This window comes from Poecilia reticulata, linkage group LG13 (assembly GCF_000633615.1).
Source record: "Poecilia reticulata strain Guanapo linkage group LG13, Guppy_female_1.0+MT, whole genome shotgun sequence".
NCBI classification, from domain to species: domain Eukaryota; kingdom Metazoa; phylum Chordata; class Actinopteri; order Cyprinodontiformes; family Poeciliidae; genus Poecilia; species Poecilia reticulata.
The window spans coordinates 21,277,877-21,294,321 of record NC_024343.1 but is presented as its reverse complement, the minus strand read 5'-3'; the positions used below and the strand labels follow the sequence as shown (position 1 = coordinate 21,294,321).

Genomic DNA, 16,445 nt, shown 5'->3' with positions numbered 1-16,445 from the left:
AAATCTATTGGCACATCAACCCCACTAAGATTTTTTTTTTTTCCACCAGCCATCACCATCTTCTACCCAACAAACATAATGTTTGAGTTCAACTACCAAACTACTATCCCAATTTATGCCTCAACAGCATAAACCCAGGTTTGATGTTAAATAAATTACCCAGTCTGAAGTGATGGCTGGCTCAACAAACAGAAGCTGTGGTACTCCCTTTGTGTATTGTTAACACATCTATCACAAAAGCACTGCAGCTTAGCATATAAATACAGCAAAACGAATCCATAACACCATAAATTCCACCCCAAACGCAGCTGAAGTTAGAGCAGTACCACCCACTGCTCCAGCCTTCAGAGACAGGCAGCTGAGCCATACTGTCAGACTTTGGCCTTGTAAAATGAGTAATGAACAATAAAAGCAGCGTGTAAAGTGCCACATTAAATTTCTCTATGTCTGCAGTTTTTCTATGAACCAACAATGTCGTAACCGAACTGGTTCAATACACCAACTATTCAAAAGGATCAGAGGGAGAGGCAGAAATACTGAGAACAAATCTCATTCTAGTGACAACAATAAGTCTAAAATTAAGCAGAGCAAGAGCTATGTATAAAAAAATCCTTCAAAAATGTTTGTGCATAAACTATTTTTAAAAAATGAACAGCTCAGTCAAAGGAGAAGACACACAGAATTGAATTACGTTACCAGTTTATTCATAAAGTCCTTTAACAGGCAGATGTTTAAAAAAAGATACATTTAAAAAAAATTTCAGAAAGAAAGCGTTTCACTGAAATCAGTTTATTTGCAGCGATCATTTTGTCTGGCACCCTTAGCTAAGGTTTTCTGTTCTGCCGTTTAGTTGAGTTTTTACTTGCTACTCTATTTTGAACAAAGCAAATTTGATCCTACTCCATAAAGCCAGTGTTTGGTTGAAATTTTGGCAAGTCAAGCACAACCATGCACCAATGCATTTCTGATTCATGTTATACTTCAATGTGCATCAGTGATATGTTCAGGACTACTCTTGTTCAGCACAACAAGCATTTGTATTTTATATAAGTTTCCATTACATAGAAAATACTAAAGTCCTCGGGTGTTGATGCAGTATCCACAAGTCACCGGAAACCTCCACCGAAGCAGCATTGTGTCTGATGGATTTGAATAAGACATGATGTCTTATTTTTGCTTCATCCCCCAACAGACTGCTGGCAGGCAGAGGAGTTTTGACTGACCTCCTTTTTGCATTTCCCTTTTTGTGAATTCAAACAATGAAAAAACTGAGTCTTTGTGCAATTTAGATTGGAATGAATTAAGTAAATTACATATCAGTAAGTGATGTATTATTAATTTCAGACACACAGAACTGTGGTATTTTGGAAAAAAAGTAGCTTGGGATACATTCAGTTTTGGCTTCCTGATGTTAAATTAATAGTTGTATGTGTGTTTTATTTTTGGATAAACCTCAGTGTTCCTTTACATATCTATCTAGTCGAATGACAAGTCCTGTTGGACTTTCCGTAACAAAAGTATTTTTGTTCTTTGGATGTTTTTTGCTATTTTGGCGTTATTATTTGGGTTGTTCTAACTAAATGGTTTTATTTTTCAGGATCGGGGCTTTTGGTGGCCTGCATGTGCAAGCAGCCAGAGGGAGAGAAACGGGTAATGGTGAAGTATCATGGAGACAGTCACCGTTAGGTAGCCCATCGAGCATGGAGTTTTGCCTTCTCAGTCACGCATCAACAGCACCGCAATGAACCAGTTTTGACTGTGGGTAAGTCATTTAAATACACACACAGTGTCTTGGAAAAGAATTCATACCCCTTTTTCATAAAATATGAGTAAATGAAATACAAATTTAAGCCACAAATTTGCAGAAAGGCTAAAACACTAATGGTTCCACATTCTGGACTTAGACCTGACTGAGCTTTGTGCAGTGCCCATTAGTAACAGGATGTTGATTTTTTTTTTTGAAGAATCTCGTAATCTCCACATAAATCTGTACATAAGATTAAGTAACGCAACATAAAAAGTGGGGACACCAAGGCCTAAGCAGTGTCCTCATTACATTATAGTCCATTTACAGAACAAGCAGGTAATTGCAATAATGCTTAGAAATTGACTTCTATGTTTTTGACTAATCAGTTTAAAAAATTCACTGCATGTTAAGAAAACGTCAATAAAAGAAGTAACCAAAGGATGGCACAACGCTGTATGAAAAGGTTAAAGCGTAAAATCTTGAATAAAAATGTGGAAAATGAAGCTACGATTTGAAAAGATATTTAGTTAGTTAGTTAGTGTTCTCAAAACAACCAGTGGCATTGAAACCTTACCAGACTTAATGTTTGTCTTTGAACATTTTTCGATGTTTTGAACTCCAGTATTAATAATTCTATTATCAGAGCAGATGTAGAAACTTCTTCCAAATTCCTTTGGTTCAAGGTTTAATGAATTGTTTCAAAACTTACAAAAATATGTTGAAAATATTTCTGCCTTAGTCATTGTGCTTTCAGATCTTCCACAAAATTATTTTGTGTAATTTAAAATAAATAAGTTTATTCTGGATTTATCTCTTTGCCTCTGAAGCTGACAAACCTTCAAAATGCATTGTTGAAGAGTCAGAGCCACCTCCTAAGGTTTAGAAGCTAGTAATGTGTTTATTTGCAAACAAATAGAATGAATATAATGATTTTACAATTCTGTGAAATCTTGGCAGTCTGCTACCTTCCTCAGCAGCAGGAGCAGAATCAATGAGGGACATATGATAACTCGTTTCCTCATGAGCAAAACTTAAATGAATACAGCAAACATCTGTGTCTGCGTTATGTTTACTTTTTTTCTTTATTTCATTGAGCAGATCACTTAATTTTCCAGTTATGACGTCGGTATAACTGGAGCTTATTTAAGCATCTGAGAAAACCAAATCCTGCGAGGAGTGGCGGAGGTCTGTTGTCTTAAACTCAGTGATAGTGAGCTTTGGAGAACAGGGAGAGAACATGTGAGGCTTCTCTCTCTCCACTTCCTCATATTCTTCCTGGAGGAGACAAAGGTGTCCCCAAAACCATGTGTTATTTCCACCATGTTCCAGATTTACAGTAAATATCATAGTGGTTTATATGAATCTTTAAACAGTTATGTAAAGAAGCCAAAGGTTATGTGGATTGGAATCTTTCTGCATGAAACAGACTGAGAATGGAAGAGTGTTTCCAGTTAGAGTAGCCAACAGAAAAGCAAGGTATAGTTTAAAAATGAAGGTCATAGCAGTCTCTTAAGCCACTATAAAATGTTTGCTTTTTATACTACTACACTTTTACACAACAGATTGATAATAGTGGCACACTTCCTCCTACCTCCATTTCCATTCTACTTTTGTCAGCTTGTATGTAACTGCTTGATCTTCAGGTTAAAGGATCTCAAAATAACATTCACGTTAGACAGGAGAGGAAAGCTTTGCTCTTGGCCCCTCTCTGTCTAGCTATAGACATGTTGCATGTTGTTTACATCCAGAAATTGTGTACCTGCGCACAAAGCTAGAGGGCAAAAAGACCATTCTTTAACTTGCCATCCATAGCTCAGCTAAATGTCTGTTCCTCAGTTTGAACAAGTTGAGAACTGAACCAGAGAGTCCTACTCAACTCTCCAGTCATTTCAATAATATGTCATGATCAACAGTGTCAAATGCTGCACTGTTTTGAGACAGTAGCTGTTTTGCTGGTGATTGTACTTTCAAAGATAACAGCGACATGATCAGACAGGGCGACATCAGTGACAGAGACATTATAAATATTCACTCTTACTGATAAACAGGTCCAGTATGTGTCCTCAATTGTGTGTGTGCTTGTTTAACATGCTGGGTCAGACCCAAATTATCAAGTGCATCACACAGCTTTTTTGCCCCTCATAAGCATCAGAGTTCGCTTATGGGTTTTTGCTTCAAATCCAAGATATTCAAAATAATGTGCTTGGAGATCAGGTATTTCCTATAAAAAGATGCTTTGCCACCTCCTTGTTTGTGTTCTCTATTCTCATTTTAAAAAGTCGACATCAGGAGGCACGGATTAAATTGGTGCAGGTGAATCATTATTGTCAATCAGCCAAGTTTCTGTCAGGAACATAACATCAATATTATGCTCAGTCATTAATTCAAAAAAATTTATGACTTTGTATATATTTTTTATTATAATTAAGTTAATTATAATTTCATTAATTTATAAATTGTAATTTTATAAATTATAAAACTTTTTGCAGATAGTGATCCTACATTCAATAGAGCCAGTTTAAGTGGCTTGGTGGCAGATAGTTCATGAGATGGAGATTTCTTTAGATGGGGGATGAATTTCAGGTTCAATTTAAGTCTACTGTATTCTATATTTCTGTTATTTGTAATTAGTGATTAGTGTCCTATAGGGTTGGGTGGGGGTGGTCAGGTGCATTCTGGAAGAAGATGGGAGTAAGGCTACTGTCTGCACTCTTAAGAAATAATCCTGTAAATTTACAGTCAAATACTAGCAGCTACAGACGCCAGAAGTTTACTGTAAATGCACAGTAGCCGTACCGTAATTAATCCCGACAGTAGGTTACCGTCAATGCAAGTACAGTATAGATACTGTGAAAGAATGGTAAACTTCTGGCATCTATAGCTGCCAGTAGTTTACCGTTCTTTCGAAAGAACCGCCCCTCTAACAAAAAACTGTATTGTACAATTATTTTGCGGTAGTTTATTGCCAGTCGTCAGTCTTGATTGTGACAACAGAAGAAGACATCAAATTTACAATATCCTACCGTATTTTGGAATAACAGTATGTTACTGCTGGAATTCCGCTGTAAATTTACAGCCATTTCTAAGAGTGTGGACCCCGATCTCAGACTTCTGAAACAAGTGGAGGTTCTTCACAGGGGTCAGTGGCAGGTGGTTTGGATGAGGTGAAGTTTGTTGTGTGAGTAGGTGGTTTAGAGAGATTAAAATCAGTTATTTGTGTGCTAAGAAGGGAAGTGCCTAGGAGAACTTGTTGGTTCATGCCATCCATGAAGGTGAGAAACTCAATTCCTGGAGAGGACAATTCATCGCGGGGGGGGGGGCAGAGCAGGAAGAAAGGGAAAGATAGCCACTTCTTCTCCAGTTGATGTTTTGCCAGTTTGATTTGGAATAGCTTCCTGATATGCGGTGGGTCCCATTCTAATCAGGCGTCCTTGAGCCAGTTTTTCTGTGGCCACGTTGTTTCCGTTGATGGAATGAAATAATTTGGCAGAGAATAGCTTCGTCCCATGCTTATTAAGATGGCGTCCACCATGTCTGAAAAGGTGGAAACTTTCCCAGAAGATCCAGTGGTTAACAATGAAGGTCACTGTGCAGGTAGCACATGCTTTTATCAGCCATTTGCTTATAGAAAGAAGTCTAGAATATTTCAGGTCACCCCATCCTGCTGCTGGGACAGGGCCACTAAGAAAAGTCTTAAATTTTAGTGTTCCAATAGTATTCAGAAGAATGGTAAAGTCTGTTTTCAGAATCCCCGATTGTTGTTTTGCCAGGTCATTAGCTCCCACATGGACAACTAGAGTTTCAATATTCGGCTGATCTGTGGTTAGAAAGAGTATTTTGTCTGTATTTGGGAAAGGACAGGATTCTGGTTTTCTTGGTATTGCAGTAATGGCTGATTCCACTTACTGTTTGTTACCTGTTCCTCCTTCCGCTGTCAGATGGAATCACAGAAGTGTGATAATCTCCAGCTTCTTCAGGATAAACTTGCTGTAACTGATGGAGAATGACTTTGGTTGATGTCCATCACCCAAAAGCTCTGATGATATTGAAGTGATACAAACAAGCAAAAGCAGAAAAGAAAACTCTGTTAGGGAGGGAAATACTTTTCTATAAAACGCCGTTTCTGGGAATGTGAACATTATTCATCTATCTTTTCACATCATGATTTACCTTGAAAGCTTTGTGTTGCAATGTACAGAGTAAAGATGTTTCTGTCTGTTTTTTTTTTTTTACTTATTTATTTATTTATTTTCCAGATAATCCGGAGCCAAACAATCAATCATTGAGATGCCGAAGAGAAGAGATATTCTTGCCATCGTGTTGATCGTGTTACCCTGGACTCTACTCATCACCGTTTGGCACCAAAGCGCTATAGCTCCATTCCTCGCTATCCGAAAGGGTACGCCAAACACCACACTTCACTGGCAATATCAGAATTGAAGTGGATCCTTGAACCTAACACTGCACTTCAGGTTTTAGACAAAAGGTTGTTCATGTGGAGGCACTCATCAGCCATGATCACAAGCTCCAGCACAACTCAATACCACTTATCTAGTGACTGTAAGTCTCATCACAGAGAGTTGTGCACGTAAACAGCGTAGAACAAAATAGCCGTGCAAACGTACACGATTATGTCCAACTGTCAGTCAGCTTATAGGAGCTGATTGCATAGCTGCATTTCATATGCATTTGTTTTTCTATTAATGCAAATCTGCCCACTGCATATGAGCTTATACAACAATGTCCTCCCACAGTGTGGCCACCCACATGAGTTCAGTCTCACAGAATATGCTGCGTCCACGTCTGGTATCGTGTTTGCGTTCCCGCCTGAGTCATTAACACCTACTGAGTGTCCTGATCATCTTTAGAGACCACTAACGAACTGTGTAAAATGTCAACTGCGATGCAGAGTAAACATCCAAATTAGAGCGACCTGAATCAATGAAGCTGTTTGCTTTCCACTCGTGGTGTCGAAGAGGGCATGTCTAGGGATTAACAAACAAGCCACATTCACTCAAATGATCCAAAACAGAAGATAATGCACATGCATACTATGTGAGGTTGTTTGTTTTTGCAGGTTTTTCTAAACGTACTCAAAAAGCAATAATTTTATTAGATATGTGCTGGATGACATTAAATAAAGCGCCTTTCAGGAAAACGTATAGCATTTTTAAAACGCTAAGAAAAGTTGGGTTAATTTATCTGCAGAGAATACAATGGAAAAAATTAATTATTTTTTGTTTTGTTTATTTAGAATAATATCTGATGTAGTTTTTCCTGTAGACTTCAAATTGTGTAGTCCTTAAGACAAAGGGTGCTGATCTTTTATTTTTATTCTGGCAGAGTGCTCCCCGGCAGCTCTGTTGAACATCTGGCTATCAGCACGTTGGGCTAATCTTTGTGCTGCAGAAAAATATTGGAGTGTGAGCAGTGACAAAGACGTTTTTTAACTTTGGCATGGAAATAACAAACAACACTGGTGATGCTATAGTCATATTCTGTCCTGTACTGAAAGCTATCCAGGTAAAGCTACACTAGCACTCAAAATAAGATTAAATCCAAAGGGACAGATTAATCTGTCAAAATAAGCCGTACTTTCGTCACCAGGCAGATAATAAAATAGTGAGTCATATGAAGTCATATTTACAGCATTAGCAAAAGAAGTGTTAATTAGGGCATAAAAACTGTCCATTCGGAAGAGATGCTCAGCATGATATCTTCCACTCCACATGAAAATTTTTTTTCTCAGGCAAATTTGTCAGCATGTTTTCAAACACAATCTGCAGCTTTTCTAGGCCTGCAAGTCACAGATGCAATTAAGATGCAACTTGTCACGAATTATGCTGGAAGAAACGTTTAAGATCAGGCATAACTGACAGGCTCTGACTGATTAAATAAAAAAAAAAAAACCCTTTAAATGCCAGAAGATTGCAGAATATGAGCAAACAGAGTCAAGGAAGAGGGGTGTAAACAGCAACACAATGGCCTGTCAATGAGGCAGTTTATTAGGCCTGTAGATATTCTACAAAACAGAAAAATGTGGTGCTTAAAAGCAAGTGACAAAAACAACAACGGACTTTATGGCCTGTACATTTCACATTTTACGAGAACTCTTACATTGAGTTCTCCTTCAGCTGATTTATCAGATATCTGATAAATCAGCCCTGATTTCCTTAATTTGGGAGATCTTTGATTGGCCAATACTTCCATGTGAAAACGATCTAATATACCTCTGCAAATGTCTAGAAATCAACCACTGTCCTCTTTTGCTCTGCTGTGAGAAAAATTTGACTGACAAACCCAACATCAAGTCATGTATTAATGTTTGTTGTTAGCAATAGTCACCCCACTGTTGGTAATTCAATGCCATTCTGGCTATATTTAGCAATATTTAAAACAAAATCATCAATATCAGCCAAAATCGGAATTGCTAAGTCAGCTTAAGAAAGATCGGTAACTGGCAATCGGCCAGAAAATTGCAATCGGTGCTCCCCTACCGTGAAGTCTTCATAGCTCCCTGCAATTGCAGCAGATCTGTTTTTTATTTCCTGGATACATCAAAAGGGATACAAGAACAAACAACCCTGAGAGAGAGAGCACAAGTTTTCTTGTGCTGTTTATGGGGAGTATGCATTGGCTTTAAACCATTTTGTTTTGGTGTTTCAAATGTCAGCTTGCTTTATTTATTTTTTTATTAAATTGACATCCACAGCTAAACACTGTGATTTTCAGATTTATTGAAAATGCACAATAGCGCTCCTGGTACATCAGCTGTTAAGCATCTAATTTCCTCATCAATCAAACAAAGCCTGAGAGTTTGGAAAATTATAAAGGAAAATCTGCACTAAAATAGCTATGTACTGGTATGAGATTCTCAAAGAGTGATATGATTGAGTATAAACAACAACAGCTTCACAAATAGTAACAGGTCAGCATCACTTTAAAATGTACAGGCGCAAGCTGGCTTTGAGGGTGGAGGGCGTGATGTAGTGATGACGTATGGTGTGTGCGACCAGCCAGTAGGATAAATGAGGATAAATATAAAATCTTCTCCTTCCTCCTCTTCTGCTTTTCCCTTCAGGGGTTGCCACATCAAATCATTTGTCTTACCCTCTGCATCCTATTCTCTCACAACAACTAACTTCATGTCCTCTTTCACCACATCCATAAATGTCCATTTTGGTATTTCACTCAGCCTCCTGCCCAGGGGCTCCAAACTCAGCATCCTTCGATATAATCATCGTCTCGCCTCTGAACAAACTCAGAAATAATTTCCAATAAAAACAGTAAGAATGTGACATATTGATATAGAAACCTTCTCCCAGGTTTTTTTTTTTTTTTTGTTACAAAAAAATATAAAATAAACAAAAATTGAACAGTTTGGGGAGTTTGTTAATTATGCACTACACCACTTTAAAAACTCACACCTGTGCTGAATGACACTATGTCATTATCACCTCTAACATTTAATTATTATTTTGATTTTGGCACAGAGAATGAGTGAAAAATCAGGAATAAACAGTTGTTGAAGTTATAGTGAATTTCAACTCCTTTGGCTGTATGTTTGGCTCCTTAGAGTAAAGCACGTATAACCAGTATAGCAGGATAATCAGTCAGGCTATCAGCTCCGGTAGCCAGCCTGCACATGGCTGCTTAACATGTGCCGTTCACAGCTTGCCAACTGTAGTTTTAAAGTGGCATTACTTAATAGAAGTCATAGATGGTGCTCCTTTAGTTTTAATTTTGTGACCATCTGTGTGATGATTGACCACAAATATTTTTGGTAAAATTATTGATGTTAAATTAACCAAATCAGCTGATCTGAAGTGTGCAGCAACATGTGGGGGAGAGGCAGCACTGTGCTCCTATATTGTCCTCACTTTCTCTGGGATGTTTATCTGAGACTTTAATCCTTAATAACTGGGAGATAGAAATTTCGTAACATCAAAATTTTAAAATGTTGAAACACAATACCGAAAACTTTTTTTGTCACTGAACAGCGCGTGAAAGACAGTAAATGACAACATAAAAAACATTATTGCCACTAAGATCTGTAATATGTAATATAAAATAATATCACCAGCATGTTAACAACACATTTTCAGGCTGTCCATTGCCTCTGATCTAGACATCCTACTGGGCTACGTCCTGCTTTATTCCTGTGCCATTTAACTGGACATCAAGAATTACTACAAACTTTTTTCAGTCATCTCAAAAATTTACTACAGTAAGTTGCAACATTTTCAGCTTCCCACTTACAGAGAAACACTGGCAGACACTTGCATATGTCTATTGCTGTTGAAGTTGTAAAACACCATGAACCCAATGAAACAAGACTGGCAGCCTCAGCAGGCTTCTTACTAAAATTGAAAATATGCTCTCAGTACATCACTATGTGTCATAATTTTATTTGTAGAGATTATTGTAAGAGCCCCTTACTTTTTGCTTCATGACTCATAAAGGGTGTGGGTGTCATTGGGGTCCTGACCTCAACTTTGGGAATCACTGTTTTAGTTAATTAGGAATCCCTGAGGGATGGCACTCTAAGTCCAACTATTTTATTTTACTTGACTTAGCAGACATTCAACTTAATTTTTTACATGCACACCAACCTCAATTTCCAAGATTAAACAGATTTGTCTCAGACCAAACTGTCACATGGTGACAGTTTCAACAGATATGCATTTTCTTTCTTATAAAAATTCCACACTGCAGCTTTAAACCTAAAAGTATTTTTGCAAAACATTCTGTGATAAACAATTAAACCAAAACTCTACACTTCTGTGCACATTTTCCCTTTTAAATTTAACAATCAATTTTTACAGTGCAATTCAGGGTGGTCCCCTGCATTATAAGCGTGGTCGCTGGCCGCATGGGTTTTACTTGCCACTTCACTCTGCCTTACGTCAGCTCCGACTGTGACCAGCATTACACAGCTTGCTTTAAGACGAAGCCAATTTCTGATTAATTAGGATTCAACTGAAGAGCATAAAATGGCTACAAAATATATTTCTGTGAATGTTTAAGAGTCTGTAGTTGTGTGTTTAAGTATTGTCAACAATGTCTTCCAATTACATTGTCATAAAATGTTTTGTTAACTTTTACATTTTTTTTATTACATAAAAACATGATGTTGGTCAAGTGCAGGGTTTCCCCTGAAACCCTGCACTTGTCAACTTGTGGAACCATTTTTAAAACTACGCCAGCTGGTGACATTAAATGAAAACAGCCAAATGGAAATCAGGGTTGTTTACCAGTCCCCAAAAATTAGGATATGCAAATGAAACCTCGTTGCCGGCCTGGTCGTCGACACTCGGAAGCGGTGGGGCCAAACTCAATGAGACCCATTAAATCCAATGAGTCACAAACAAGATGAGAGTACTCACTCAACCTTGGAATATTTTCTGTGTCCGCATGTGTCAGCTCCTGACATTATGCAGTATGGATCTAGTGAAGCTCAGCACAGATGGTCTTGATGGCACGTTTCTGTCTCCCTCACTGCCAGAGGTGCTTTCAGACTTTCCGGTCACCTGAAAGCTATCTTGTTTCTGCCACTGAGCAGAGGACGTGCACAGATAGACACTAGGAGGCGCTGGAGTACCTGCCCTTTTTCCTCTGGACAAAACAGTGCCCTTCTGTATTTTTTTTTTTCTTACAGTCTATTAGGTGTAGCCCAAGACAATACATGGCTATTGATTTGAAATAGATATGCAAAGATGAGGCACAAGCTGTGCCTAGAAGAAAATAATCTCACATTACTAAGGCAGCTGGTGGTTCCATGTGCCACACAAGGTGCCCTTTTTTCCACTCGAGCACCTGCCCCCCTCCCCAACATGCCTGTACATGACACTGCCACCAAGTATCTTCCGGTAGGTTCACAAAAGCATGAAAGTCACTTATTCCATGTTGCCAGAGGTGCTAACAGACATTTCGGAAGCCTGAAGCGCCATCTGGTTCGGCGGTGTCTCACTCCCACTTCGGCCTAGTGTAGCTGCACATACATCTCACTATAATGCTTTTAGCATGCCACAGCTACTTGATGTTTGGCTGTTCCACATTGAAGCATGTGCAATTGTGACCTAATTCACAAACTCAGATCTAAAACTTTCAGCAATTTTAGTTTTTTTGTTTTTGCTCACTCCAGTTTCGCCTTTCTGTCTCTCCTTGTTTCTCTCATCCCATACTCATACTGCCGCTCCCTCCCCTCAGCCAATCAGAATTTAAAGTCATGCATCATTCATTTAAGCATCCAATCACTGAGAGGCAAAATAAAACCCAACAAACAATTTCAGTTGCATCACATATGGAGCATGTTTTCTCACAGTACCATTCAAACTAAATATATTAACAAAAGTAAATTAAGAGCACTCTGCTGGACAAGTTACTACATAGGCTATAGAAAAGAACAGCTCAAGTCAACTATAGCTGTCAGAAAAATCCTATATATGCCCTATCTGTTCAGAAATTGGTCAAAGATTTTCTGAGTTGCGGTAAATTATAGCAGGGCTACACTTAAACGATGCAGTAAAAGGCAAAAGAATGGCGAGGGAGTCTGTGGTGGAGTCTGGACCCCCAAAAAATAAAAAAATCAGTCCACATAGACTTGTTCTTATGATTACATTTGAATAAAAGTCCATAAGCAAAGCTTTGGGAATAGCTGAGCTCATGTTTCCCCTCCGTCGTTTCGCGCTGTCTCCCTCTCCACCAGCTGTTTTGTCCTCTCACGGTGCCTGCTTTCACTTCTTGCAGCCTGTCACCACCTAGTAAAAGAGATCTTTATCATTCCAGAGAGGCTTGCGGTCCACCACCACCGACTCTCAGGTACACTTTACCCCCATTGGGTTTAAGTCACCTGAGGCAAATATTCAGAGCAGCTCAGGATTGCACTAATGCCTTACCTGCCTTCTTATGCCCATATCTGCAGATGAAGGAGGCGAGGGCAGGAGGGAGGCTGGTGGGCAGGACTCCAAAGAATACTGTGCCTCAGATAAGGACATTGTGGAAGTGGTGAGGACAGAGTACGTGTACACGCGGCCTCCACCCTGGTCAGATGTGCTGCCCACGATTCACATCATCACTCCAACATACAGCCGGCCGGTGCAGAAGGCAGAGCTGACACGCATCGCAAACACCTTCCTCCATGTCCCCAACTTGCACTGGATTCTGATAGAAGACTCGCAGAGGAGAACTCCTCTTGTCACAAGTCTCCTCCGAGAGACGGGGCTAAACTACACCCACCTCAACGTGGAGACTCCCAAGAACTTTAAGGTACGAGGTGACACTCGTGACCCCAGGATTCCCAGAGGAACCATGCAGCGGAACCTGGCCCTGCGTTGGCTTAGGGAGACCTTCAAAAACAACAACAGCCAGCCGGGCATCGTCTACTTTGCAGACGATGACAACTCGTACAGCCTGGAGCTATTTGAGGAGGTAAATGCCGTTGTCAATCCTGTTGATCTATCGGTGTATATTCTGGTGTTTTACACAAATATTTATAAAATATGAAATGCTGCACTTCAAATTTTGGTTAATGTAGTTGCATTTTTTTGAGCACGGTTATGAATGTTTTTTTTTTTATAACTTTTCTGTTTACAGTTTGCTCTAACAAAAGAACCATGACGCAATTTCAGCACTACCTTGCAGCTTGCTTCATTTTCAGTTGCCACAGGCAACTGATCTCAAGTTCAGATGACATATGATCCAAGTGAAATCTGTTCAGTTTTTAAAATTCCCCATAGTGTATGCAGAAATATTAAAAATGTACTTTTGGTACTTTTGCCAACTCATGACTTTCAGTGTGTGGGAAGCTTCTGCACTGTGTGTTTCGCTGCAGATTAACCGGGTTAAAGTCAGAAAATGCAGTCGCTAAAAATATTTCCAACATTTGTTTTTTTATTAATTTGTTTTGTGGTTTAGAAAACTCAGTTTTATGTGCAAGATCACAAACTAGATTTGCTATGCTGTCTAAAGGGAATAACATGATTTCACAACCTGCATGTGTGAAAACATGCAAAAATTCATTGCACGATTTGTAAAGTAAAGCTGCTTTGATGTAATTTTGCTTTTACACACATACATACACATGACATTGTTATGTTTTGGCCCCATCCTAGCATTAGCTCCAAATTTATATGCTTTTTTAATTTCAAACAATAATCCAATCTTTTTAAGCCGAGTTGCCCGTTTTGCACAGGTTGACACAAGCAGCCCTACTTCTCAACTTCCATTTTAATTATCTGTGTCGGAAATATACAGTTTTTAATTGTATATGTTGCTTCAAAATTGGGGCATTGCACAAAGCATTTATTTCATACGGTTCACACTTCTTGTCCTAAACATTTTACATCATCACTTTCCTGTCCAGTATATTTATAACATGTTGCTCAGCTACCCTTTCTCCTTTCTGTCAGACAATTCCTTAGCTCACAACAAGCCCAGTCAGGGATCTGAAGCTGCCCGAGTGATGCTAGCACATGTAATCAGAACATCTCAAGCCATCCGTTTCGACATCGGTCGAATTACCTGAGCAGAAACAGTGTAGGTCCTGCAAGTATTAACCTCAAGTCTTGTTAGTTTTGCAGACGTTGTCTGTGGCAAATGGAGTGGCCGGTATTGATGGTGACTGTCATTACCTTTCTCTGGAAATCAGCCAAAGTGCTCTGCCTTCCTCTGAGATCCTCCATCACCTCCAACAAGCTTATTCAGAGGCCAAAGTTAAAACCCTGGGGGGCAAAGACACAGCTACGGGAGTGTGAAAATAGAAAAAGGGAAAAATAAAAGGCGACAGCTGAATAGATTTCAGTACAGCGTACTGAAATCCTGACAGGCATTAGCAGAGTAGATGTGGATCAGTCACATAATGCAGGTGACTTAAGACTTGAAAAAAGCTCTGTATTTATACTGCAAGGTAATTTGAAAAGATTATAAGGTTGCATAAAACAGAATTATACACACCTGAGCAAGTTAACTTAGAGCAAAAAGTAATGAAACACTGCAAATCGTGATTGCATCATAAACAGAGAAAGCAAATCACAATTTCATAGTCTTAGTAAACTGCCTCTCTGTTAACTAAAATGCTGCTAGTCAGTGTTCCATTAGAGTTCTGAAGGTAGACAAATCCTACACACATAAAAAACTAACTTAATAGGAGTTTTATATGAAAAGCACTCTCAACAGGGTCCTCATATTGCTGATCCTTTGAGTCTTACACTTCAGACATTATTGTCCCCAAGGGAAAATTATCTTCCACAAACAAGCCCCAGCACTTACTCATAGTCAACAAGACAGTAACAACCAGAGGCTGCAGTGCTAATTCAAAGTGTGCTAATTGTGTGCAAACCAGATATTGCCCATCTTCTAAATTTCAAATTACGTGCAAGAAAGACAAAAATAAGCATTTATGAATGAAACGTTTCTCATTTACCAACATTTAAATTAGCTGACGAATGTTTAAATGGGAGGTTTACTCATGTTTGCATGTTTATGTAAACTAGGATTTGAATTTAATTTGAATTTATTTAAACTTCAATAAATTTCAAGACAAGAACAGTTTGATTTGTAAAGACCGTGAGAACAATAACTAAAGTAACACTGCTAAGATTTTGAAGCAATTGAGAACATTTTTATGCTGCTTTCATGAATGCACATTAAGATATTTAAATCCATCAATTGCAGCAACATAGACAATGATAAATATATTCTTGAATGCAAATATACTTTTTAAGTCAGTCCTTAATGAAATCTTGTGAATACTTAATAAAAGAATAATGATGCAAGTTCTCTTCCAAAACCTTATTTTTAATTCACTATTTAGTGTGCTGTAGTGTTATTGTCCCTTGTCACCATTTCACTTAGTAAGCAATCTTTAAAAATATCCAACATTCATGAATAAAGGATGAATAAAAATGTAACTGATGCCGACACCGTCCCCCTGCGGAAGTAGAGCGAATCTCCGACAAACGATGTAATAATGACGGAAGTAGGGAAACTCTGAGCCAACACTGAGGCAAAGACAACAGGCAAAAAAAAAAAACAAAAAAAAATCTCCAACGAGTCGTGCATCAGGTCTACAAGGTTATTTATGTGAAACAACGTTAAAGCCCAAGTCTTTCGCAGCCAGAGGAAGAATGTGGGGCACAAAGTCTCATTGGATGTGAGCGTGAAAGCTGTCAGACTATTTTGCACGTACAAAGCAAAAGCCGGTGAGTAATGATTTAAATACAAGCTTGTGAAACTCTGCCTTCAGGAAAATACTTAAAAATAAACGGTAGCATAGAAAGGTTCTTAAATGTAAATGCCACAGCTACTGCAGCACGTTTTCAAGCTGCAATAGTGCTACCATTGGAATTTACGCATATACAATCAAGCATAACTACCTTCACTTATTAACCTTTGATTTGACTGTCAGTAAGTGTCCTTATGACAATGGAAAGGGATATTTACTATCAGTTACCTTCTCGTGTTAATCACAGTTTCATTCAAGTGGACATGAGGTCGGCTTCAGGCCTTGGTTCATCTCTTGCATTATTCCAGACTCTGTTTGGGTTTTGGAAATGTAATGTAAAGTTCAATTCTGCCCTCTAAACATTCTGGGTAACAGCTGTCAGGTTTGCATCTTCCCTACTGATATATAGCTGAACCATAATTTCCTATTATTTTCCTCAAAATCTTTATGACCGCAGTGTGTTAGCATTAGCAA

At 38.7% G+C, this 16,445-nt stretch overlaps 1 protein-coding gene across 4 annotated transcripts in view; it reads left to right on the top strand.

The window, feature by feature from the left end:
* The window catches only part of LOC103474772 (galactosylgalactosylxylosylprotein 3-beta-glucuronosyltransferase 1), a 109,058-nt gene that overhangs the window by 82,573 nt on the left and 10,040 nt on the right, over positions 1 to 16,445 (top strand). For 2 of the 4 annotated variants that reach the window (XM_008425987.2, XM_008425986.2), the window contains 4 exons: positions 1,598 to 1,762; positions 6,004 to 6,146; positions 12,497 to 12,568; positions 12,672 to 13,177. In XM_008425987.2, coding sequence (XP_008424209.1) covers positions 6,035 to 6,146; positions 12,497 to 12,568; positions 12,672 to 13,177 — 690 coding nt within the window. In that variant the 5' untranslated portion in view covers positions 1,598 to 1,762; positions 6,004 to 6,034. The remainder of the gene's footprint in view (positions 1 to 1,597; positions 1,763 to 6,003; positions 6,147 to 12,496; positions 12,569 to 12,671; positions 13,178 to 16,445) is intronic. The other 2 variants (XM_008425988.2, XM_008425989.2) reach the window with 2 other exon arrangements.